This window comes from Primulina eburnea, chromosome 11, assembly GCF_022965805.1.
Source record: "Primulina eburnea isolate SZY01 chromosome 11, ASM2296580v1, whole genome shotgun sequence".
Classification (NCBI taxonomy): Eukaryota; Viridiplantae; Streptophyta; class Magnoliopsida; order Lamiales; family Gesneriaceae; genus Primulina; species Primulina eburnea.
In genome coordinates, this window is record NC_133111.1 from 9,509,334 (window position 1) to 9,536,362 (window position 27,029).

Below are 27,029 nucleotides of genomic sequence, written 5' to 3' on the forward strand. Positions count from 1 at the left end.
AATTAAAAAGTACTTTGAAAACCCTAAAATCACAAATCTGTCCTCCCTCTTTCCTTTATCCAAAGCTCATCTCTTTGAAACTTCTATCCATGACTAAGCATTCAGAGATAAAATTCTCGAGTAATCTGATTCTCAATCTAACGCATTGAAAATATTTCTCGTGTACATATCATCAGTAGCGACACCAATTTCTGTGTTTGTTGTAAGATTTTTTTTCCCAATTATATATCGTAATTATGCTTTATGTGTCTGTATATGAATATGGAAGTGCTCCGAAGATATGTTTGTACAATTATCCCGGGGTACGATCTCTAGGTGGAGTTGCTTATCTATTTTTTTGAATTGTGAATTTATCAATAATTTGTGATCTGAACACCTAGGGTTATTCGGTTTCAAGCCATCTTCACCAATATTGTTTTAGCTTGACGTGGTCTATCTTATGTATCTAATGAGGTTATGTTTTGACTGAATATTATTCTATGTGTTTTATCCTAATTTTGAGCACAATATAAACTTTAACGTGAAATATAAATAAAGATTTTATTATCACAGGCTGAGGTTATGTTTTCTGTCTTCAGATTTAATGCTTGTGATTCATGATATTTTTGGATAATCGATCACATGGAAAAACTTGTGAATTTTTTGCCCCCAGGTTTATGGTTCTTGGTGTAAATATGAATTCAGTGGGAACTGCTTATATGCATATGGTGTAGAAGATGGCATTGGCAACTCATCAGTTGCAGGTGATCGTAACTGTCCATATTAGTGTTGAGTGCTGACTGCCTATAAATTTTAAAATTTTATATTTTCACTCCAAAACCTACAAAATGCTGATGGGTTCAATTGATTATTGTCTTAATGAATGTATGATGGATTTTTAGAATCTAACTGCCTTTTCCCCCTTTCCTTTTTTTCTTGAAAGGTGTTTACGTTGATATTTTCAATGTCATTTTGTTCAGAGCTGCTCTTATTTTTCTTTCCCCTCCGTGCCTTCATCTTGGAGCAGAGCGAGCAAATTAAAACGTAGCGTTCCATCATCCTTTCCTGTTGGACGGAAAAATAGATTTATAACTGTGAAATGTAGATCTTGTTTGAGGTAAGATCTTGGAATTTATAGTTCTAAATTTATGTTTGTGTACCTTTTTTTGTTTTATTCATGTATGCAAACTTGAATTTCTATCCCGATTCCTGGAGGATAGCTTTCACATGTTACACGCCTATAAAGTAGGTCTTCTTTGTTGAATTACCACTTTTTGCATTGAATTCAGCGGCGTCTGCTCGCTATACATGTTATAATTATTTGTCGGAGATAGGCAGGCAGATCATTCTTTCTGATGTTATATAAATTTGTCTTTTGTTTTAATGACCATTTTGTATAGAGAGTTGTATGCTTTCTACCAATACCACCTTGCAGTTCCAGGTCCCTTTTCCTGTTTTTGTAAATAACAACGAACTATTTATATGTTTTAGCAAAAGATTCTTTCTGATGTTATATAAATTTGTCTTTTGTTTTAATGACCATTTTGTATAGAGAGTTGTATGCTTTCTACCAATACCACCTTGCAGTTCTAGGGCCCTTTTCCTGTTTTTGTAAATAACAACGAACTATTTATATGTTTTAGCAAAAGAAGACTTTTGAATGGCTTATTCAGTTTACTTTTGAAGATATGTAGTCAAGTTCTTGAAAGCCTTTTCAAGATAAGCAGTATGTCTTATTGCTGTTATAAAGCATTAATTGAATTGCAAATTATTTGATACAAACCTTAAAATGTCTTGCATGTGGAACACTTTCATTTATGTTGATTTGTTCCTCATATTCTTAAACTTGACATCTTTTGTTCTAAATCAGCAAGAAAAAAGGGAAACCATGTTTGGCTTGTTCTAACAACTTAGAAGATGACAATGCTTACCAGGAGAATAAATTTATATACATGTATTTCTTTTTATGCCTTGCAAAGAGTTTTTATTTACGACTGTGTTATCAAATCATTTTTGGAGTGTATGTTCTTGTGGTATCTTTGTGTCTTTAAATGGCAATCAACTTCAAGTGACATAAAGTTATGTGCGCTGAATGTAAACCTGAAAATCACAATCTTTTGCATGATGATTCGTAGGGGAATTCTGTACTTTTGTGACATTTTTCAATACTTTGTAAATTCGCCTTTTTTTTCCCTAGTTGCATACTGAGACTATTTCTGATCCCGCTTTATGATCTGAACTGAACAAATATCTTGTTTGCAGTGTAGGAGCTTCCCTTGCCCTTGGACCTAAGTCAAAATTATTTAAAATATCAGCTTTTAAAGGTAGCAGTAGACATGATGGTTCTGGCAGCAGGAGCAGTGAGTCAAAGTCCCTTAAAAATCCTGCTACCGTTTCTTATTGGCAACATGAGAGTAAAGAATCCTTGGCGGAATCCTCTAAGGTACAGAATGTTGTACCTGCTTCTTACACAGCAGCAGATGAGACTACAACCCGGTCACAGGCTATACAAAATTTGTTCAAGAACTGGCTGATGTTACTGCGATCGCCATCACAAACCCAAACAGTGGAAGAAGTCAACAAACCTTCTTCAGTGTCAACAGAATTGTCAAAAACTAAACAAAAGCAAGAAAGAGGTGAAGTTTCAAAGGCTGTTTGGTGCTACTTTATGGGTTTGGATGCAACAATAAAAATACCATTGTTGATATTGTAAGCATTTTGCAATTCGGTTCCATATGTTCCTTACCCTCTCTTTGACTCTTTTTGCCATTGAGAAAGCTGTTAGTTAAGAAACACAGATTGTCAACCTGTTACAAACTAAATTTTCAAAACAACTCAAAAACACAAGAAATACAAAATTTTGTTACAAATATAGGTGAAAACAATTTGATTCAATTCAATAATTTTAGTAATATTAACTTTGATGTGATAGTTTGCAAATTTATAGTGTTATGATATTTTAAAATTTCAAGTATATTTATGAATTAATAGTTGCATAGATATGGTGAGGAGAAAATTAAAAGTTAGATGAACTTTGTGTATTGAGATAATCCAGATCAACAAGGTTTCTGACTTTGTGATTGAGCTTGGTTGTACGTGTATTGTGTATTTTTTGTGGTTGCAATTATTATAGGTGTCTGGTTGAAAATTCTTCTTCATCTTTTCTGTTGGTTGATTTTGTCCTCCTGTGTACATCTTACGTTTTTGCTACTTGGGGTATTCATGAAGTAAATAAATGATACTAGTGGTGTTGCTTACAGTCAAAATGAGAGTAAATGATTTTCTATCTGTATTAGCGGTCTCTTCCAAATTTTACTCAATTTGCTCGCTTGTGGCTTTAGCTGACAATGATCTATTTTCTCTGTGGAGAAATAGCAGAGAAAATGCTTCTAGTATCCTTAAACCTGTGGCTTTAGTTGACAATGATGTATTTTCTCTGTGGAGAAAATGCTTATAGTATCCTCAAACCTGCACTCTTTTTGCATTATACTTCACTTGCAACGCATGTAACAACCATTGCTACTTACTCACTCTGGTTTTTATCCGCAGCACACCTTTGTACCTCGCAGTTAACCTTATATATGGATCAAAAGTGTCAAAAGAATTGACTCCACTATGGTTTCTTGGACCCATAATTGTCGTCTTCTACATTAAGATGTTTAGGGCGATTTGTGGTCTCTATATATTCAGCTTCAAGCGGACAGTCAAGGTAATAAAAGATCTGCCTGCATTCTCCTTACTGGCGTACAATTACGTATTCTGTGGAAAGCTTATACAAGCCATACAAACTCGTATATGGAAGCCTATGGCAGATGTTAAAAACCTGAACTACAATGAAGAAAGTAGGAGAATATTGAAGGACTTCCAAGGCTGGTTAGTGGAGAGATACCTCGATTTTATTGAATCGGTATGGCCATACTACTGCAGAACAATCAGGTTTTTGAAGAGGGCAAATTTGATATAATAACTAGGCTTTTCTTTAAAGACACTTAGTTAAAAGGCGCCAAGGAATAGAGATCACTTTTTCTTTTCGGTTTTTGTTCTTTTTTGGTAAAATCGCTGAACCCCTTTTTGGATTGGGGTTCTTCTCCTGAGCAATTAGAGAGGATTGCAACCAAAAAGATGTCCAAGAGTGGTCCATTTTTTTTGTTCTCGTTGTCTCCATTGAGTTTCCGTTCTCATATCCGCTCATGCAAATTCTTGTTTCTGTAGGTTTAATAAAATAGAATTTAACTGCTTGTATCATTGAACTATTGTCTGTATTATATACTTTTTATGTGTAATTTTGCATCTACTTATTGTTGTGTAAGATCGTTACAATATAATCTGCTATTTGGGAGAGGCTTGAATTCATTCACAGGTTCCTTATTCACAAGTCCTCTCCTTGCCCCAGGGTCGGTCCATGGTCACATTGCATTAAGAAGATTTTGGGAATTAAATTTGATATAATCTTTCATCTGAAGATGGAAAACATAGGCATGTTCATCACTCATTTTCGGAGAAGAAAATGAAGTCCCAGAAATGAACTAATGCTCGACATTACAGGTATGTCTCTCCTTAATTGAGTCATGAACTCACGGATAAGATCCACCTTCTCTACTCCTCAATAAGGTAAACCAATAGCTTCCCCAAAGTAACACAACAACTTGAGCATTGAGCATGGATAAATGCTTACAAAATCAAACATCCAAATGTCTCTTTTATAGAATCCACTGAATATCCATGTCCACTGGCGGCATGCAGGGTTGGCCCGTAAAACAATAGAGACGGGGTGGGGGGCAGATCCAAAATTTGTAGAGGCTCTATTACACGATAAGAAAAATTGTACATGAAATTTTAAATTTTTATCTTGATGCTCCCCTAAACTTCCTGGGGGTTCTGATAGAGTTCCCTAGACCTACACTTTAATCTAAGTCAGCCCAAGAATCGCAATTTGCAAATTAAACAAACAATCTATTTTCATCAGGCGTGATGATACATAAGTAAGGTGTTTTCAGCAGCACAAGCTATCAAATTGGTTGTTGGATTCCATGCCATATGCAGCAACTTGGAGTTGAAATCAAAACCAAACTCATTACTTCCTGCACCAGCCAATCGTGTCATGAGTAATCTCAATCAGCTAAATGTCAAGAGCACAATTTAATCCGAGAAAAAGGAAGCATGTAAAGTTCTAAGGGAAACATTTTAAATTTGCAAAATAAAGTTATTTGAGAAGAGAACTGCCTCTAGTAATTACTTCCATTAAATATATATGAAAACAATTGCAAAGTCAATTTTGGAATCGGTGACTCTGGGTTTATTTCATTCTACCCATGTGGACATTGTCTCCATGATAGGATGGATGACCAAGATTTGTCCATGCATATATAGAACCAACTTTTTTTTTGGAAATTGTATGTGTGACAAAATCTTATCCGTTGAAATGAAGTGCGGGTAGTTTCCACATAAGTAGGATCTCATCTACCGTGACTCTGGTGTCATGGAAGGGGAAATCAAAATGATGGCACTTACGATTCCTATTCGGCTATAATCTTCAATCGAAGCTTTTTTCTTTAAAGTCATCAAGAAAAAAATTGGTATTGTTTCCGAGTGATCAAGCTAATAATGTAGAATAGGGAGTGATTTTGTTCCTACTTGGTCATAGATTTGAAGCGTGTTATTTTTTAAAATTTTAAAAATCAAGAGAAAACGGTACGGCCCATGCTATAATTATATTAATTAAATTTAATCATTAAGTAATTCATTAATATTTCATTTTATACTAAAAAATACTAGTGCTTCTAATATAATCCAACAATTTTAATTTAAATTAAATTTGCCGACATATTAAGAATTTACAGTTTCTCTTTCGATTTTTATCTTGAAGATTTATGGTTTAACGGAGCCAATGTCGGGTCTAATCGTTGAGGTAAAAATTGGACAAAAGAAAATGAGAATGCTAAAACGACTTAAACGAGAGAAGATATATCAATCACCTTGTCTCGAAAATCCTCTAGTCAAGTTGCTTAATGATGATCGTCGGAGTTTTGGAGAAGGTTGGAGAAGCGACTTCCTGCAACAAAATATACTTCTTTTAAAAATATCAAGGGTATCATGAGCTTATAAATAACAGTAATTTAAGATGGGATTTTGACAACAGAAGCAATATGGGCCAAAACTTGCATAGTCCTATTCCAAATATACAAATTACTGTAATACAAAGAAAAATGAAGTGGACACACCATGTAAAATACTAGATGTAGTTCGGACCTATAGAATCAAAAATCCACGTTTAGGAAAATATAAGCTTGTCTTCTGGTGAAACGAATATGCTTATAGTCTCTGCTATTCGGTTATGTTACAATGTCACCTAGCCATTTTGAACATGTTCGCTTATTCAGTAGGATGCTTGATTGCTTTCTTTCTTGTAAGAGGTACAGTTTTTTCACTAAAAAGATCCAATAGAACAGATTTGGATCTAAAACTTCCTGATTCTTTGATTAACCTTTCATCACAAATAAACACCAGAGGAACCAAAAAGCGATAACGAACAAATAATAATAAGGAATCGTACAAGATTCCCCACGAAGGTTAATTATACGTCTTCCAATGGGGAATAATTTCATGCATAGCACAACACCATGTACTGACTGGAATACACAGAGCAACTATTTTTCTGAAAAAAAGTAAATATAATTTGGGGAGGGTAAAGTAAGATACCTATATGGATTTTTTCCAACTTCTATGGTTGTACCTTCTTCACTTCCAATACCATATGAAAATATGCGCAAATGATTGCTAATAAAGAATAATTAATTTACAGTGAGCATAGAAACACAGTATGATGGAAAACAAACAGACTGGAACATAATTTTCAGCCAGAAAGACTAACCTGTACGATCCAGTCGCGAAGTTAAGCCTGTCTCCGGCAAGACAGCAGTCAAATTTGTCAAATATTGCATCATTATTATACAAATCACACAACTGTAAAATTTATAAAGTGATGCATCAGCAGAAGATGGAGAAAATAACAACTGTACGTAATTGTCATCAGCAAATAAAGAAGGAAAATAGAAAAAAATTATTCCTTTTGCATAAATAAAAGTTATACCTCAGCCTTTACAATTGAATCGAAAATTGGTGATGGATTTTAGAACCCCTAATAAAGCTCATGTGAATTCAATCAATGAAAGATTATTGAAATAAATTGACTGCCAATGACATCACAAATCATTAGTTCCAAAAGCCTAATTTTGTATTTATTTTATTTTTATGCTAGATATAAAATCACCAAAGATACTACAAGCTACATATGAAATAAGGTAACCATGTAAATCCTTGTATTTGCAAGTGTTTAAATCTTAACAGTCCCAGACACGAGACAGCATGATTAAATATATGTACAAATTAGAGGCTATGAAAATTTAATTAGAAGGCTTATAGCATTTTAAGTACTCAAACGATTGAACTACAGAAACTGAAGAAAAGGTTTTGAATCATACAGCAGACACAGACCTTAGGCCTCAGGTGCTCGTGAATCCTATATGTTGCCACCGGGCAGGTATCCATCCGCATATCCCAAAGCTTAAACGAAACGGAGAAGAAAAGGTAAGAGGCAAATATCAACAACATTAAACATTTTTTATGTAAACCATTTGATTACTTTGAAATTTACAATTTAACCTTAGAAGGAGAGAGGAAGAGGCAACATCCAAACACAGACTTGAATTAAGAATATGAGATTTACGAGTCTATGACACTCCAGTAATAGAGGAGAAAAAATAAAAGATCATCTGTCAATCTGTTGTGTTCCCAGAATTCTCACACACAATCTCAAGTAAGTATAAGAACGATTAAAGAAACTGATATTATATTCAATGAAGAAATGTAAAACTCAGAGTTGATAAACTCTGTACAATAACTCTCTCCCTAGCCAAGCTAGTGTTCGCTCAACAAGAATATAACTGAATGCCTCTCTCCTTCCCTACAACTGCCCTTTTATCTCTCCCTATTCACGTGTTTCTTCCCTTTGTTCCTCCTAACATACGTATTAATTATTTTGGGCTTTTCAAGGTTTATTTTACTTGGGCCTTGGGATGTTTCTGGGCCTGATGGGTCCAAGACTTTTGCAATTGATTCTGGGCTCATAACATTACCGGCCTCCTCAAAATGCGCCTTGTCCTCAAGGCGAAAATCAGGAAACTGCCTTTGAAAATCTTCCCGACTCTCCCATGTAGCTTCTTCTTTGGATCGGCCTTTCCATTGTACTAAAATCTGATGACATGGCTGCCCTGCGAGAAGTTTAATCCTCTCTGCTAAAACAACCTCAGGTACAAAGGTCATGAGCAGGTCTGTGTCAAGTTCTTCCGGAAGTTTGATCTCAATATCAGACGTGCCCATTGCTCGTTTCAAGCATGACACATGAAAAACTGGATGCACTCTTGACCCCTCGGGCAACTGGAGTTTATAGGCAACTGTCCCCACCTTCTTTTCAATCTTGAAAGGCCCATAGAACCTGCTGGATAATTTCTGGGCAACCCTGGAACAAGCTGAGTTATGCCGATGAGGTTTCAACTTCAAGTATACCATATCTCCTTCTTGAAATTGAACCTCTCGCCGTTTCTTGTTAGCGTGTTTTGTCATGTGCTGCTGAGCTCTTTCCAGATTGTACTTGAGTTGCCGTAAGAGCTCATCTCTGTCCCCTAATGCTTGTGATACCGCTGCCACCTGTGTCTCCCCCGGAATAAATCGAGCCACGCTTGGTGGCTTGCGTCCATATACCACTTCGAATGGGCTCATTCCTGCTGAGGTTTGATAGGAAGTGTAGTACCAATATTCTGCCCAATGTAGCCATTGAGCCCAACTCTTAGGTTGTTCTGAGCAGAAACAACGTAGGTAAGTCTCAAGGCATTTGTTCAACGCTTCACTCTGCCCGTCGGACTCGGGGTGATACACCGTACTCATTTTTAGTTGGGTTCCTTGGAGCCTGAAAATTTCAGACCAAAACATGCTCATAAATACCGCATCTCTGTCACTCACAATCGTCTTTGGAATCCCATGTAATTTCACCACATTTTTAACAAATAACTCAGCTACTGTACTGGCCTTGTAGGGGTGTTTCAACAGTAGAAAATGTGCATATTTCGATAATCTGTCTATCACCACCAATATTACATCATTCCCTTTTGACTTGGGAAGTCCCGTAATAAAATCCATGGCCATATCTTCCCAAACCACTTCAGGTAAAGCCAACGGTTGAAGTAATCCCGCGGGCTTGGTGGCCTCATATTTTTGTTGCTGACAGATTGAACACTGGGCTACAAATGTCCTGACATCGGCCTTCATTCCCTTCCAAAAAAAATTGCTTGCTACCCTCTTGTATGTTCGTAATGCACCGGCGTGACCCCCAACTGGGGTATTATGAAACTCGTTGAACACTTTGGTGACCCACAGCGAAGACTTCGGGACCACCAACCTGCCTTTGTGCAGCAAACAGTCACTGATTAACATATAATTGGTGCTGCCATTGTCTTTCCCTTGCAGTTTGTCAATGATCTTTCTCAGCTCTTGATCTTTCCAGACTGCTTCCTTAAGTTCATTTATCTCCACCCATTCAGCTTTCGTCAAGATCATCAAGTCACCCTTGTCTTCTCTTCTTGACAATGCATCAGCTGCCCCATTTTCCAAACCTCCCTTGTGCTTAATTTCAAACTCATATCCGAGCAGTTTTGCCAACCAATATTGTTGGTCCGGGGTGGTGATTCGTTGTTGTAAAAGACTTCTGAGCGGTTTGTGATCTGTAAGGCTCGAAGATTTAGTTATCATAATCAGATGGATTTGTTGATAATTAAGATGATTGTAGATGTGTTTCATGGGACTAGAAAAGAAAGGGAAATGTATAATAAAGATGTGAAAGATAGTCAAAAGAATAAGTAAGGTCGAAGCTATGGCGCACATGCGCGAAGAAATGCGCGCATATGCATGGAAATTCCAGTAGCCTCGGCGCACATGCGCGAAGAAAGGCGCGCACATGCGCGAGCAGGCCAGTAGCATTGGCGCATATGCGCGAGAGTAGTGGCGCATATGCGCGGAGCGTCCAGAAACATTGGCGCATATGCGCGAGTTTAGTGGAGCATATGCGCGAGTGTTAAATCTGCCGAGACAGTAGGTCTCGCGCACATGCGCGAGTAGTGTCCGCGCATATGCGCGAGACGTGTACTTCAAAGAACGAGCCAAGTGTTGGTAACCATGCAGGATATATATATATATGTTGCTTCGATTCTTTCTTCAATTCAGCAAGATTCGACACTTTCAGAGGAAGGATAACACATGTTCTTAGGTTCTTTAAATTGTGGTTTAACAAGATTGAGCCATCCAAATTCAAATCCGACTTCGATTTTGAGCTTCTCTCTTCATTAGCTACAAGGTGATGTAAGTATTGTATACTTTCAACATGATTTGAGATATTGTTGTTGGGAGAATTAAGATTTGAACTCTAGGATATGTTCTTGTGAGTATGAAGATAATATAATCGTAAACGGAACGAAGAAATGATATCATATGCAATTCTTATGAATTTCAGCATGTTTAAGAATAAGATGTATCGAATTTGAGTATGGTTTTGTGCATATGATTCGATTGTGAGTTGAGGATGGTATATGTTGATATTTGTTGAGATTGGATTGACCGGTATTAAGAATATACGTCGTTATGCCGTCAAATTGTATCAAGATCACGTAGTGACTTGGATATGTGTTGAGTAGATAAGAGATTGATAGATTTTGTATCAACATTTCCATTTCAGATTCGTATTGTCAACCGTGACAGCAACTGTGCGACGAAAGGTATAGTACATGTTTTGTTTGGGGAATTACGACTCAAATGAGATCACATTTGAGTTTCCCAACCAAAATCACATACTTGTTTTATTGTTTATATCTAGATATGATTATGATTGTTTATAGATTTGTTTATAGAACTTGTATACAAATCTTGCTATGCTTTGTTTACAGATCATGTGGCATTGCATTAGAATGATTATGCTTGTTTACAGATTGTGTATTCATGCATTAAGATAGGACAGTCTGGAGATCAGGCAGACTACTAGATGTTCGGCGATATCACAGCTTAGGGGAAGATCACCGCCCCTATTGTAGACGCGGATACAGATCAGGCCGAAGTCTAGGAATAAGACGGTCAGCACCTCGATTGGGAGGGTAGGTGACAGACAGTGCCGTCTTATTCACAACGGGATCCCTAGAGTTCTAGTCGAGTCGTGTCTAGACATGATTAGACTCGCATTGCATGATTATATATGAATGACATTCTTATTAGCATGTTTCATGTTTTAGATTGTTTTAATGCATGTATACATGTTTATACTGGGATTGTTTTCACCGGTTTTCCGGCTGTTGTTATGTCTGTATGTGTGCATAACAACAGGTGGGGCAGGATCTGGGTCGAGACAGAGATGATCGGGTTAGCGTGGAGATCACGGGCGTAGCAGATGAACCAGTAGTTGTCTTTTATTATGTACTGTATTTTAATACTGGTTAGTTGAGGACATACAGAGCAAGACATGTATTTTGTGTTTGTATGTTGTAAATTAATAAAGAACTTATGCTTGTTTAGTTACATTTGATTTAATGTAAAAAGCGAAAAATTTGACCCACGTTTTATGTTAACGATCCATTTAATCCCAAGAAAAAGAATTAGAGCCCGGGTCCCCACAACAGGTGGTATCAGAGCCGAGAATTCCTTTAGAGTAAGATGAGATAGAATGAGCGGGGTAGATCGAGTCTTCTTCCTTGCTTATGATGTGCTAGCATGTTTATTGCTTTCCTTATTGCATGTTTTTGTTATCTGATCGATTATAACATGTGATTAACTGAATCAGAACTGATTCTAGATCAGAGGTAATTGACTAGTGGATGGCTGAGACAGTTGTATATTTTGTATACTAATCCTTTGGATTATTAGATATGCCACTTAGAAGAGCAGCAGTACCTCTACGACCAGCAGCGCCAGAACAGGGGAGCACATCCGGAGATCCTATGGATGTTACGGCGACCCCTATGGAGACGTTGCTGAAGCGATTCCAATCTTTTCGACCTCCCACATTAAAAGGTACCGAGAATGCCATCGAGTGCGAGAGTTGGCTTGAAGACATTGAAATGCTATTCGACTCTTTGGAGTATAGTGACGAGAAGAGAATAAAGCTAATTGGCCATCAATTGCAAGATATAGCCAAGAATTGGTGGTTGAACATTAAGAGAGCTTTAGAGCAGCGGGGTACCGAGATTACTTGGAAGGGATTCAAGACGGAGTTCTATCAGCGTTTCTTTCCCATCTCCTATCGCAAGGATAAAGGTGCTGAATTTGCCAACCTGAGGCAAGGGCCACTGAACATTGAGGAGTACGTTGCCAAATTCTCTTCTTTGCTTCGTTTTGTACCCCATGTTTCAGGTAGTGACGAGGCGGTGGCGGACCAATTCATAAATGGCTTGAACCCGGACATCTTTACCTTGGTAAACACGGGAAGACCTAATAATTTTGCGGATGCATTGAATCGAGCCAAGGGTGCAGAAGCAGGATTGTTGAGGCAGCGGAGTGCTCCTTATGTTGCTCCGATACCGAGACCACCAGCACCTACCTTTTCACCCCCTCCAAGATTTGATAGTGGCGGTAGTAGCAGTGGCAGAAAGGAACAGCTGAAGACGAAGGGGAAACAGTTTAAGCGACCTGGGAGCAGTTCGTCGAGCTCCAGCGGATCAAGACAGACGGGTTTTGATCAAAGTTCAAGGACTTCAGGTGTTTACTGTAATTCTTGTGGAGGTAGGCATGCGACTGAACAGTGCCAAGGAGTTACAGGCCGATGTAACATTTGTAGGCAACTGGGGCATTTTGCCAAAGTCTGTCCACAGAGAGGTGTACAGCAAGGCCAGAGTGGAAGAGCATCCGGTTCAGTACCTCAGTTTGAGCGGCAGGCATCATCGGTTCACTCTTTTCAGCCTCCACCGGCACAGACTCCACCCAGAGGCCGAGGTAGTCAGACGGTGAGTCAACCTCCGAGGCAACAGGCCCAAGTGTTTGCATTGACCGAAGAGCAAGCACAAGATGCACCAGATGATGTTATAGCAGGTAATTGTCTCCTTTACGGTTATCCTGCTTATATCTTGATAGATACAGGTGCATCGCATACATTCATTTCAGAGCGATTTGCATTGTTGCATTCATTGCCTGTTGAGTCTTTGTTAGATGTTGTATCTATTACTTCTCCGTTGGGAAGTGGGTTGATTTCTGTAACTACGGTTAGACATTGCATCCTACAGTTTGAGGGGCATGAGATCGACCTAGATTGTATAGTATTGGGTCTAGCTGATTTTGATTGTATAGTCGGTATTGACATGCTAACAAAGTACAGAGCCACTGTAGATTGTTTCCATAAGATTGTCAGATTCAGACCCGAGATGACAGACGAGTGGAAATTCTACGGGAAGGGTTCTAGATCTCGGATTCCCTTGATTTCGGCTCTTACTATGAACAGATTGTTACAGAAAGGAGCGGATGGTTTCTTTATTTATGCTGTAGATATGCAGAAGTCGAGCCCGGCATTGGCGGATCTGCCAGTAGTACGGGAATTTCCAGATATTTTTCCAGATGAAATCCCAGGATTACCTCCGGTTCGAGAGGTAGATTTTAGCATTGAACTTGTACCAGGTACCATTCCTATTTCGAGAACTCCGTATAGGATGGCACCTATTGAACTAAAAGAATTGAAAGCACAATTAGAAGATCTTTTAGCCAAGGGATATATCAGACCTAGTGTATCTCCTTGGGGCGCTCCGGTGCTGTTTGTGCGAAAGAAAGACGGTTCGATGCGATTGTGTATTGATTACAGGCAACTGAACAAGGCAACGATCAAGAATAAATATCCTTTGCCTAGGATTGAGGATTTATTTGATCAGTTGCAGGGATCTTCCGTGTATTCGAAGATTGATTTGCGTTCTGGGTATCATCAGCTCAGAGTTCGAGATATAGACATACCAAAGACAGCATTTCGAAACAGGTATGGACATTACGAATTTATTGTCATGCCTTTTGGTTTAACCAATGCTCCTGCGGTATTTATGGGCTTGATGAATCAAGTGTTTCAGAAATATTTGGATGAATTTGTCATTGTTTTCATCGATGATATTTTGGTATATTCCAAGAGCAGAAATGAGCATGCAGAGCATCTCAGAATTGTTTTGCAGACGTTGAGAAACGAACGACTGTATGCAAAATTGTCAAAGTGTGAGTTTTGGCTGAATCGAGTTGTATTCTTGGGGCATATCATTTCTGGAGATGGTATTTCTGTAGATCCAAGTAAAGTGGAAGCTGTGATCAGTTGGTCGAGACCGACTTCTGTACCAGAAATACGCAGTTTCATGGGCTTAGCCGGATACTACAGAAGATTTATCAAAGATTTCTCCAGTATCGCCAAGCCAATAACTCAATTGACACAAAAGAATATGCCATTCGTTTGGTCAGAGGAGTGTGAGTCTAGCTTTGTTGAATTGAAGAAAAGGCTGACTAGTGCTCCAGTATTGACGATACCCTCAGGTACGGGTGATTTTGTTGTATATTGTGATGCTTCTCACAGAGGTTTGGGATGTGTTCTTATGCAAAGGGGCCATGTGATCGCATACGCCTCGAGACAATTGAAGCCACATGAAGTTCGATACCCCATTCATGATCTGGAATTGGCGGCTATCGTATTTGCATTAAAGATTTGGCGTCATTATCTCTACGGCGAAAATTTGAGATATTTTCCGATCACAAGAGCTTAAAGTACCTATTTTCTCAGTCAGAATTGAACATGAGGCAGCGTAGATGGTTAGATTTATTGAAAGACTTTGACTGTGAAATCAAATATTATCCAGGGAAGTCAAATGCAGCAGCAGATGCCTTGAGTCGTAAGGTATGTTCTTTGTCCTTATCGACGATAGGTGTTAACAAGTTAGTTGAAAATTGCTGTACATCTGGATTAGAATTTGATACAGATAGTAAGCCACTACGACTTTTTACGATCCAAGTTGAGCCCAATTTGATTATGAGGATCAAGGAAGCACAAAGAACCGATCAGAATGTGCAGAAATCAATCCAAATGGTCAGATCAGGGCATGTATCAGAATATCAGGTACGAGATCATGTGTTGTACGTGAATAACCGTCTAGTTGTGCCAGATGTTGCAGATTTGAGACAGCAGATTCTGACAGAGGCACATTGTAGTCGGTTCAGCATTCATCCGGGTGGCAGGAAGATGTACAATGACTTGAAGACACAGTTCTGGTGGAAACAAATGAAGTCAGACATTGCCGAATTTGTGTCTAAGTGTTTGAACTGCCAACAGGTGAAAGCTGAGAGGAAGAAGCCTGGTGGATTACTTCAAAGTTTAGCCATTCCTGAATGGAAATGGGACCACATTTCCATGGATTTCGTGACGAAGTTACCACGATCATCCAAAGGCTGCGATGCGATTTGGGTTATTATTGACAGATTGACCAAATCAGCATGTTTCATCCCATACAGAATGACGTATAGACAGGATCAGATGGCGGAGATTTATATTCGAGAGGTAGTCAGATTGCATGGAGTGCCGAAGTCTATCGTATCAGATCGTGATCCACGATTCACTTCACACTTCTGGCACAGTTTACAGCAGGCCTTAGGTACGACATTACACCTGAGTACTGCTTACCATCCTCAGACAGACGGACAGTCAGAACGGACTATCCAGACATTAGAGGATATGTTGAGAGCCGTCGTGCTAGATTTTGGCATTAGTTGGCAAGATTCTCTACCTCTTTGTGAATTCTCTTACAATAATAGCTACCAGACGAGTATCGAGATGGCACCGTTTGAAGCTTTGTATGGCAAGAAGTGCAGATCTCCGCTATACTGGGATGACGTTGCAGAAGTACCAGAACTTGGGCCAGATATGATTCGTGACATGACAGAGAAGGTGAAACTCATTCAGAAGAAGATGAAGACAGCACAAGATCGACAAGCAAAGTATGCCAATATCAGACGTAGACCGTTAGTATTTGAGGCAGGAGATAAAGTATTCTTAAAGATTTCTCCTTTCAGAGGCGTTCGATTTGGCAAACGCGGGAAATTATCTCCTCGATACATTGGTCCTTACGAGATTCTTGAGAAGATTGGCGATCGAGCTTATCGACTTGCACTTCCTCCTTCTCTATCCGGGATACATGAAGTCTTTCATGTATCGATGTTGCGTAAGTATATGCCAGATGTTTCTCATGTCATTCAACCCGACGAAGCTGAACTTGATCAGACATTGAGCTATATAGAACAACCGCTACAGATCCTTGATCGGAAAGAAAGGAAACTCAGAACGAAGAATATTCCACTCGTGAAAGTTCAGTGGAGTCGTCATGGCATTGAGGAAGCGACTTGGGAAACAGAAGCAAGCATGAGACAAAAACATCCCGAGTTATTTACATGATGTATGTAATTGTTTACTTTTGCTTGTATTGCATCTTGTTGTACTTGAATTCATCATCTACAATTTCGAGGACGAAATCATTTCTTAGAGGGGGAGAAATGTAAGGCTCGAAGATTTAGTTATCATAATCAGATGGATTTGTTGATAATTAAGATGATTGTAGATGTGTTTCATGGGACTAGAAAAGAAAGGGAAATGTATAATAAAGATGTGAAAGATAGTCAAAAGAATAAGTAAGGTCGAAGCTATGGCGCACATGCGCGAAGAAATGCGTGCATATGCATGGAAATTCCAGTAGCCTCGGCGCACATGCGCGAAGAAAGGCGCGCACATGCGCGAGCAGGCCAGTAGCATTGGCGCATATGCGCGAAAGTAGTGGCGCATATGCGCGGAGCGTCCAGAAACATTGGCGCATATGTGCGAGTTTAGTGGCGCATATGCGCGAGTGTTAAATCTGCCGAGACAGTAGGTCTCGCGCACATGCGCGAGTAGTGTCCGCGCATATGCGCGAGACGTGTACTTCAAAGAACGAGCCAAGTGTTGGTAACCATGCAGGATATATATATATGTTGCTTCGATTCTTTCTTCAATTCAGCAAGATTCGACACTTTCAGAGGAAGGATAACACATGTTCTTAGGTTCTTTAAATTGTGGTTTAACAAGATTGAGCCATCCAAATTCAAATCCGACTTCGATTTTGAGCTTTTCTCTTCATTAGCTACAAGGTGATGTAAGTATTGTATACTTTCAACATGATTTGAGATATTGTTGTTGGGAGAATTAAGATTTGAACTCTAGGATATGTTCTTGTGAGTATAAAGATAATATAATCGTAAACGGAACGAAGAAATGATATCATATGCAATTCTTATGAATTTCAGCATGTTTAAGAATAAGATGTATCGAATTTGAGTATGGTTTTGTGCATATGATTCGATTGTGAGTTGAGGATGGTATATGTTGATATTTGTTGAGATTGGATTGACCGGTATTAAGAATATACGTCGTTATGCCGTCAAATTGTATCAAGATCACGTAGTGACTTGGATATGTGTTGAGTAGATAAGAGATTGATAGATTTTGTATCAACATTTCCATTTCAGATTCGTATTGTCAACCGTGACAGCAACTGTGCGACGAAAGGTATAGTACATGTTTTGTTTGGGGAATTACGACTCAAATGAGATCACATTTGAGTTTCCCAACCAAAATCACATACTTGTTTTATTGTTTATATTTAGATATGATTATGATTGTTTATAGATTTGTTTATAGAACTTGTATACAAATCTTGCTATCCTTTGTTTACAGATCATGTGGCATTGCATTAGAATGATTATGCTTGTTTACAGATTGTGTATTCATGCATTAAGATAGGACAGTCTGGAGATCAGGCAGACTACTAGATGTTCGGCGATATCACAGCTTAGGGGAAGATCACCGCCCCTATTGTAGACGCGGATACAGATCAGGCCGAAGTCTAGGAATAAGACGGTCAGCACCTCGATTGGGAGGGTAGGTGACAGACAGTGCCGTCTTATTCACAACGAGATCCCTAGAGTTCTAGTCGAGTCGCGTCTAGACATGATTAGACTCGCATTGCATGATTATATATGAATGACATTCATATTAGCATGTTTCATGTTTTAGATTGTTTTAATGCATGTATACATGTTTATACTGGGATTGTTTTCACCGGTTTTCCGGCTGTTGTTATGTCTGTATGTGTGCATAACAACAGGTGGGGCGGGATCTGGGTCGAGACAGAGATGATCGGGTTAGCTTGGAGATCACGGGCGTAGCAGATGAACCAGTAGTTGTCTTTTATTATGTACTGTATTTTAATACTGGTTAGTTGAGGACATACAGAGCAAGACATGTATTTTGTGTTTGTATGTTGTAAATTAATAAAGAACTTATGCTTGTTTAGTTACATTTGATTTAATGTAAAAAGCGAAAAATTTAACCGACGTTTTATGTTAACGATCCATTTAATCCCAAGAAAAAGAATTAGAGCCCGGGTCCCCACATGATCTGTCATAACCGTGAATTTCCGTCCCAAAAGATAGTGACGCCAATGTTGGACAGCTAATACCAAAGCCATTAACTCACGTTCATATGTTGATTTCCTTGTAGCCCTTTCTGCCAGCGCCTTACTGTAATAGGCGACGGGTCTGCCCTCTTGAACCAGCACTGCTCCTACCCCCGCTCCTGATGCATCACACTCAACTACAAATTCTTGACTAAAATTGGGCATTTTAAGAAGTGGGGCCGTGCTAAGATCCTCCTTGAGTTGGACAAACGCACCCTCTGCCAAGTCATTCCAGGAGAAGTTATTTTTCTTCAACTGGTCTGTCAATGGTTTAGCAACTTTCCCATAATTTTTTATGAACTTTCTGTAGTAGCCCGTCAGTCCGAGGAACCCCCTTAAACCCTTGGTGTTTTGCGGTCTCGGCCACTGACTAACACTCACTATCTTGTCCGGATCCACCATCACCCCTTGGCCAGTGATAATATGTCCCAGATAGCCTACCTGCCTCAACCCAAAGTGACATTTTTTTTCATTCAAAACCAGACTGTTCCTCAGCAATATATCGAGCACCATCCTCACATGCGACAAGTGTTCCTCCCACCCTTCACTGTAGAATAGTATATCATCAAAAAAAACAAGAACAAATTTCCTTAAAAGTGGTCGGAATACATCGTTCATTGTGGCTTGGAACGTTGCGGGGGCGTTTTTTAAGCCGAAGGGCATTACCACAAACTCGTAATGCCCATCATGCGTTCGAAACGCCGTTCTTGGAATATCCTCGGGTTGCACTCGAATTTGGTGATAACCCGACCTGAGGTCCAGCTTCGAAAAATACTTCGCACCGTGCAATTCATCGAAGAGCTCCTCAACCACGGGAATAGGATATTTATCAGATATTGTGATCTCGTTCAAAGCTCGATAATCAATACAAAATCTCCAGCTGCCGTCTTTTTTCTTCACCAAAATAACGGGGCTGGAGTAGGGGCTGCTACTTGGCTGTATAACACCCGATTTGAGCATGTCTCGCACCATTCTTTCTATCTCGTCTTTTTGGTGGTGGGCGTAGCGATATGGACGCACCGACACCGGTCCACACCCCTCTTTGATGTTTATGGCATGGTCCTGTAATCGTCGAGGGGGCAATCCTGTTGGTTCTTGAAACACTTCCCCATATTGAGCGAGAAGCATGTCAATTTCCCTACTGGAGCCTTCTTGCTCTACTGCCAGTTTGCTCAGCACACAATCAGTCCCTTTGATCAGAACTGCCCCATAGAACTCCACCTCTTTGACTTTGGCAATTGATTTGAACGATACCACAGCCCTACTGAGCTTCGGGTCCCCCCGTAGAACCACCTTCTGTCCCTGCCACGTAAATCGCATTTCCATATTGGCCCAATTCAGCATGACGTCGCCTAACGTTCGAAGCCAATCAACACCGAGAATGAGATCAAGCTCACCCAACTCAAATAATTACCCTTCGATTTGTACCCGACAGAGGCCCAATTCGACTTCCACTCCTTTACACATCCCTTGACAAGCCACACGGTACCCGTCACCCAAACACACGCAAAATTCAACCCCTTCATCCACTTCAAAACCCAACTCAGCAATCAAATTTCTAGAAATGAAGTTGTGGCTTGCACAGCTGTCAACCATCGCCACTACCTCTCTTCCTGCTACTTTCGCCTTCATTTTCAGCGTCTGCGGTTGATTAATCCCGCTAACAGAATACATTGGCAGCTCTAGCGTATTGTATTCGGTAATCGGGGCTCCCAACCATGTTTCAGCCTCTCCCTGTTGTTGGTTATTCCCTTCTTCAGTTGCCCCTTGATCCTCCTCAACTTCTTCCCCATCCTCTTCCGCCAGAATTGTCACCCTTAAACTCTTATTCACGCATCGATGTAGGGGGTGATATGGCTCCCCACATTTAAAACATAGTCCCTTCTCCTTCCTGTGTAAATACTCCTGGTGTGATACGATCCTACCATCTCGATTCCGTGGCGTTTGGGCCCTCGTCGCCCCGCCACTGTTGCCTCCAGGATAAGATCGCAACCCCCCTCCGTGATGCGTCGGGGCTTGTGGTCGGTGCTGATACTCATCTCCTGGACTCAACGCTTTTGCATTAACGCGCGATGGTGGGTTATTAGGATGACGAACCTTACCAGTGGAATGGGCCTGATTAGCCCAATTCATATTCATGGGCCATCTCTGTTCAAGATTCAGGCCAAGCCCAGATCTACTTTTGCCACGGTCCATCACCTTACCAAACACTTCGACCTCCAGCCCCCTTGCTAACAACATGGCGCGATCCACCGTCCGCGGATTATGAACAATCATTCGCCGACGAATCTCTTCCCGCAATCCACTCATAAAATATCCCAGACAATGGTCTTCTTGAATGTCACCAATCTGGGCAACCAGCACCTCAAATTGTTGAATATAGGTGTCTACGGTTTGTTGTCCCTGTTTCAGCGAAGCTATGAGCTCATATGGGTTCGCCTCATACCCGCCATACCTCTTAATCAATTCCTCCGCAAACCGATCCCAGTTCATGTTAGGGACCCTCGCCTTCATCCAGCGGAACCAATGAATGGTGGTTCCCTGCATACAAATATATGCCAGTTTGAGCCTACACTCAGATGGTGTGCCATGAACGTCGAAGTATTGCTCTACTTTTCCCAGCCATCCCATCGGATCCTCTCCTTCGAATACAGGTAATTCGATCCTTCTCAGCGCCATCCTCATCTCTTCCGTGACTGTTTCGGGAGTCCCACCACTGATGGTTTCCACAGATTCTCTCCGCCCTTCTTCCAGTTGCTCATCGCCATGAACGGGACCCTTCCCTCTTTCCTGGGTTTTAATCAGTTGCTCCATCAGTCCCTTCAGCTCCTGGAAACCGCCGAGCGTTTGATCGAGTTTATCCAGCCTTCCTTGTACCTGAAGCATACTTTCTTGTAATCCATTTACCGATCGTTCCATAGTTTCAAACTTCGCATCATTCCGTGTGCTAGCCATCCTCTTTGCGCGTCTTTCGAATCCGGCAGGTCGGACCAATGTTGTGTTCCCAGAATTCTCACACACAATCTCAAGTAAGTATAAGAACGATTAAAGAAACTGATATTATATTCAATGAAGAAATGTAAAACTCAGAGTTGATAAACTCTGTACAATAACTCTCTCCCTAGCCAAGCTAGTGTTCGCTCAACAAGAATATAACTGAATGCCTCTCTCCTTCCCTACAACTGCCCTTTTATCTCTCCCTATTCACGTGTTTCTTCCCTTTGTTCCTCCTAACATACGTATTAATTATTTTGGGCTTTTCAAGGTTTATTTTACTTGGGCCTTGGGATGTTTCTGGGCCTGATGGGTCCAAGACTTTTGCAATTGATTCTGGGCTCATAACACGATCCACACTCAAAATTCAAGAAAGAATTCAGTCCTTCACCAGGTGGAATCACTATGGGAAGGCATAAACTCTTAACGAGGAAAAACAAGTAAAATATTAAACCAAATTAAAAAGTGGCAGAATCTCAGTCTAGAGCCGTTTTAAAGGAAAATGCTTACTTTCAGATTCATAAAATCACGACATAAAATATGCCTTCCCCCATTTGCGAACTTCAAGTCAGTTATCGCTGCAATTATCTCTGTGAAGAATGATTTTGGTCCGTGGGACTCATCTTTCAATCTATGAAATTACATTCAAATGTTATCAAACATGTTTGTGATAAAGCTACATATGTTAAAGTCACAATAACAGAATATTAAGCAATAGAACAGGAAAAACTCACATCTTTGCGCTGTGATCACATAATGCCGATAGTCTCATGTCCACAAGCCGAATAAACCCCCTTGAGCTGGTGTACGCCATCAGATTGCAATGATATGGATGGAATTCTGCTGAAGTGATAACCTCTAAAAAATGTCACAAGAAGATCAAATTAACCTCCTAGCTGGCAAAAGTTACAAGATAATGGAACTAGAAGACAGTCTAAAAAATCACCTGTAAGATCTTCCATATTTTCAGGTTTCATGTCAATGATATTGAAACACTGATTACTGATTTCAAGGTTCCACAAATTTATTCTAAGGTCATCAGCCGAAAGAAACGTCTCCCCATCACTGTAAAACAATAAGCGAAACTCAATAGCCATTATGATTTGTATTTCAATAGTGTTACACAAGAAAGTACTTGCTCCCCTTGCAAATTCTATATATTTCACCACAAATAATTCAAACCAAAGCAAAAATCAATTGACTGGACAAAATGTTTACAAAAGAAATATATAGCACATATATAAAAATAATCTTACTTAGTGCATTATGATTTGTAAGGACATAGTGCATGATGCCGTGCAAGATTCCTTTTTGGCACGTTGGATTCACCCCACGACCAAATAAGACAATGATCAAATTAGCATATTTTGGACGATGTCGGATTTTAACAAATAGGTAGCTACTTTGATAGTGAATGGACCTACGAAATTAAGGGTGTTTAGAAACCGAAACAAACTATAAACCAAACCAAACCAAACGAAATATCTATTGATTCAAACATTGTACTTATGGGATAACCAAACCGCATTGTTCGGATCGATTTTCAGTCAATTCAAGGTTTGAATTGTTTTTAAAATCAACCAAACCAAAAAAATTGGCTATTTCAATTTTTGGATAAAATAAATTGAACTAAATCGAGTACACTTATTATGAAAAAACATGTAACATTTTTGTAAATTTAATGTGATTTTTCTGGGATATATGACTATTTTATTTATTTTTTAGTTTGTATTTTATTATTAGCGGGCCTTGTAACAATCCAATTACATCAAGAATTTATTTATTGCATATTATAGCCCAAAAAAACATAAACACATCCCAAAAAGTTCAGTTTTTTCATAAGTTGTAAAATTTTGTGACATGCATAAATATTTTAATTTATGATATTTTACTTACAATCATTCTATTACACGATTAAATAAAATAGTTCACTCAATATCTATCAAATGTCAATTGCTACTTTTTACAAATTAATATATCTCAAGTATTAATTCATCATAAAACTCAACATTTAAAATCAATCATCCAAACTAGGTCAAACCGAAATTCATGGTTTGATTTGGTTTGGTTATGAAAAAATAATTGTTTGGTTTGAAATTTTGTAGAATCAATATAATATGGTTTCGTTCGAATTTTCATCTAAAATAAACAGAACCTTAGTTGGACACCCCTAATGAAAACTCATTTATATTTAGGTCAGTCAAATTTGCGTTTTTTTAGTTTTTCATAAATTTTTTTTTGGTAATATCTCGTCTCAGGAAAATCGAAATTCGATTTCATTTGATTTCCTTGTTCCTTAAGCATGATAGTATCTTTTAAGTTTGTTAAATACAGACTTTTCAATTTTGGAGATTTTTTTGAATTTAATTATTGCAAGTCCTTTCTATAGATATGGGAATGATTATAATTAATAAGATAGTTTACCATTGAACACAAATTATTGCAAGTGTTCTTATTTTTCATTATTTTCACGCTTCTGCTATATAAGCACACACAAGTTACAAAGTTTAGCAATGCCAAATTAAAATAGAAAACATAAAAAATGTTTCTAGAATAGGCTCCAGAGTGTACCTATTGATTGAGATCGAGTTTGTACTGAAATCATGCGCACGCGCATAAACTTTTCGACACAAAGCACGAGGAGAATCTGCTATGCATTCTAGCTAGAAACAAAACAAAACAAACCAAACTATTATTATAAACCACACATCATGTTGAAGCCCATTCATTCTAAGATGAATGCTCTTATTAGAAGATCAGATACCAAATTGAGAAGATGAATACCTTGGATCGTCCTCCATTGAACAATGATACACCATTCACTGTGGTCTCTTTCCGTCCCAAAGAATGGCCATTGGCAAGATATTCACTTTGCCCATTAATAAAACTTCTTTCAGCCAACAGAGAATTCTCTGAAGATATGGGTTGGCTGATATCCATTTTTTTTACTTGCTTTACTTTATGTTCCTTGACCTGCCTTTAGGCATGAATTAACAAAATGGCAGGAAAGGACAAAAAAAAAAAAACAAAAAAACAAAGTGTATAAATTAATATCAATAGGATACTTACTGTAGCTGCCACTCTACTATGTTGATCTATTGACATGACTGGAAATTGGTATACTAGTTTCAAAGACATTGACAATCCGAAGTAACTCAACATTATCTTATACCCAATAAAGTCAACAAAAGATTATAGTGGAAGTTATCAGTTCTTTAATATTTACTCATTTGAAAGTTCTCGCATGAATAAAAGTTTTCAAACGCATAGCAATTCTTAACAATTCTTTAGCTAATCAAGATTGGAACTTAACTTGAGTCCAACTTATTTTACAGCACCAGAGAACATCAGCCAATACACTTTACTGATAAATGTTACAAGAAAATTGTACCTTCCATAGTTTAATAGTCTTGTCATTTGTTGATAGAATATATAATGATCCATTAGGTGTCACACACCACCTAATATCATTGATCTTTTCTTCAATTTCAATGCTCTTTAAATAGTCAAACTGTAAAAACATAGTCAAAATATTCAGTTTTAAATCAACATCACCAAAAAGAAGCATTCCAATACATTAATATTTTTTTAAAAGAAAAGATTACAAGTTATGGAACACACCTCTGGCTCATGACTTTGGAACTCAGTTTTATATCGAAATTTAGGATGCCTCGAAACAACAAAATCGGATTTCTCAAACTCCTCCCGTGAAGTGCATTCTAGTGACTCCTGCATTACCAGTGAGAACATATAATTAGCTTCTATGAAACCAACAATGTCTCCAAAGCAGCGTGTTTTTCATAGCACACTCATTTTTAACAAATTCAATAATGTTGGCGATCCAAAGATAACCTCAATTTCTTCAGTACATACTCTAGGCGTTCCACAGAATAAAATATTCACACAAAATCATCAACATGATGCCACATTAATCATTATCATCGCTTTATATAGCACCAAAATAAATCATCCCCTGTATAATTGTACTACTGTTGTTAACCACCAAAACTTCCTTACCAGCTAAAAAAGGGAAAAATTCCATACCTCTTTACCATCTGCTTTCTCGAAAATTACGACCCGACCACCGCGATCCCCTACAGCAAGGTGATTTCCACTCTTGTCGAATTGAACTGCAGATATAATATCAACTGAAAATGTACAGAAAATAATAATCAGACCGTGATTTGAAACCAAGTTTTCGGGAAAAAAAACTGAATCAAAAGAGGAATTTGGTTAAAATTACTATTTTGCACTTCTTCTCCGGGTAGTTTATCGCCGAAGATTTGAGAGAACTTCCAGTCGGAAACGGCGAGAGAGGAAACGTTGGAGGAGTTGAAACTAAAACTCATTGCGGCTGGCCTCAAAACGACATCCTACAAGCGGCGGCTGAAGCTGAGGTCGAGTGGAAGTTGATTTTGTCCGAAGAGAGAAAAGTGGTTTCCGTTATCCACTCGATTTCTCGAAAGTGTTCTTCAACTGAAATGTCCATTATCTTACTTTAAAGAGCAAGTTAATATGGACCCCACTCAATCACCGACTTTTGATATTTCTAATTTAATTTTCATTGAATAATTTCAAAACGAAATTAATTAATTAAAACTAGGATTTTTTTTATTAAAAAACAATCTTGGAAATATAATTATCTTAGATTTATATGGATTATGGACCTTGTATTTTTTTAATGTAAAAATATAAATTCAAGTCTATATTTGATTTATTTTTACTATTTTTTGAAAAAAAAAATTCTACAACATTCTGCCATACGGTTCTAGCTTCATGTAGATGAGTTGCAGCCTACAATCCGAACTGAGGACGGGTTTTTGGGGTGAACTCACCTTTGCGTGATCGTGACCTTTTGTCCCGACCATTATAGCACGTGTGTCGTCCAGGGTATAAGAGACATGATGACTTGACGTTATCTCCACTTTCTTCCTGATTATAACTGACAGTCTGTAAATCTAATTCTATTATTTCAATTAAGAGAAGTGTACGGTCCCTCCGTCAACCAGAATGAAAGGGGTTTCGAGCTTGCTCGATCTGTTCAATTAGGAATTCGTTGAAAGTTAAAATATATTCGTGAAATATTTAAACCAACAATTCACATACTTATATCGAATAAGATATATGTAAATTTTAATGAAATAATAATTGAGTATTTTTAGTCGAATAAGATATATGTAAATTTTAATGAAATAATAATTGAGTATTTTTAGCAAACGGTAATTTTTTTATTAAAATAATGATTATCCGGGAGAGAAAACCTATGCTTCAATTTTTAAAATCTGGGAAACAGAAAATGAAGTGCAGAAAATGATTCCAAACAAATCCTTGCAAGTCCACTAAAATACTAAGACAACAAATCCAAATTTTACAAATTCGCAAACAAAAATGTAAATTCAAAAAAATAAAATAAAAATCCTTCTCTGGATATAGCATAGCTCCATTCTTTCTCAACCAACTCAGTATATGTTATTA

At 38.5% G+C, this 27,029-nt stretch overlaps 2 protein-coding genes across 4 annotated transcripts; one reads left to right on the forward strand and one right to left on the reverse strand.

Moving 5' to 3' along the window:
- Positions 1–4,218, forward strand: LOC140805820 (uncharacterized). 3 transcript variants are annotated; one of them, XM_073162134.1, is made up of 5 exons: positions 1–202; positions 653–743; positions 960–1,096; positions 2,242–2,615; positions 3,529–4,218. In XM_073162134.1, exons 2-5 carry the CDS (start codon positions 717–719, stop codon positions 3,585–3,587), a joined length of 597 nt encoding a protein of 198 aa, XP_073018235.1. In that variant the 5' UTR covers positions 1–202; positions 653–716; the 3' UTR covers positions 3,588–4,218. The 3 variants fall into 3 exon arrangements, with proteins under 3 accessions (XP_073018235.1, XP_073018233.1, XP_073018234.1); XM_073162132.1 differs by having other exon boundaries at positions 2–202; positions 2,242–2,688; XM_073162133.1 differs by lacking the exon at positions 1–202 and adding an exon at positions 297–315 and having other exon boundaries at positions 2,242–2,688.
- Positions 3,659–26,032, reverse strand: LOC140805818 (serine/threonine protein phosphatase 2A 55 kDa regulatory subunit B beta isoform-like). Its single transcript, XM_073162128.1, has 14 exons — positions 25,798–26,032; positions 25,599–25,702; positions 25,176–25,283; positions 24,946–25,065; positions 24,339–24,527; positions 24,126–24,217; positions 22,501–22,619; positions 22,289–22,412; positions 22,065–22,185; positions 7,474–7,542; positions 6,851–6,942; positions 6,679–6,756; positions 5,955–6,031; positions 3,659–5,060 (listed from the first exon to the last, which is right to left on the reverse strand). Exons 1-14 carry the CDS (start codon positions 25,901–25,903, stop codon positions 4,942–4,944), a joined length of 1,518 nt encoding a protein of 505 aa, XP_073018229.1. The 5' UTR covers positions 25,904–26,032; the 3' UTR covers positions 3,659–4,941.
- Between the last annotated feature and the right edge of the window lie 997 nt (positions 26,033–27,029).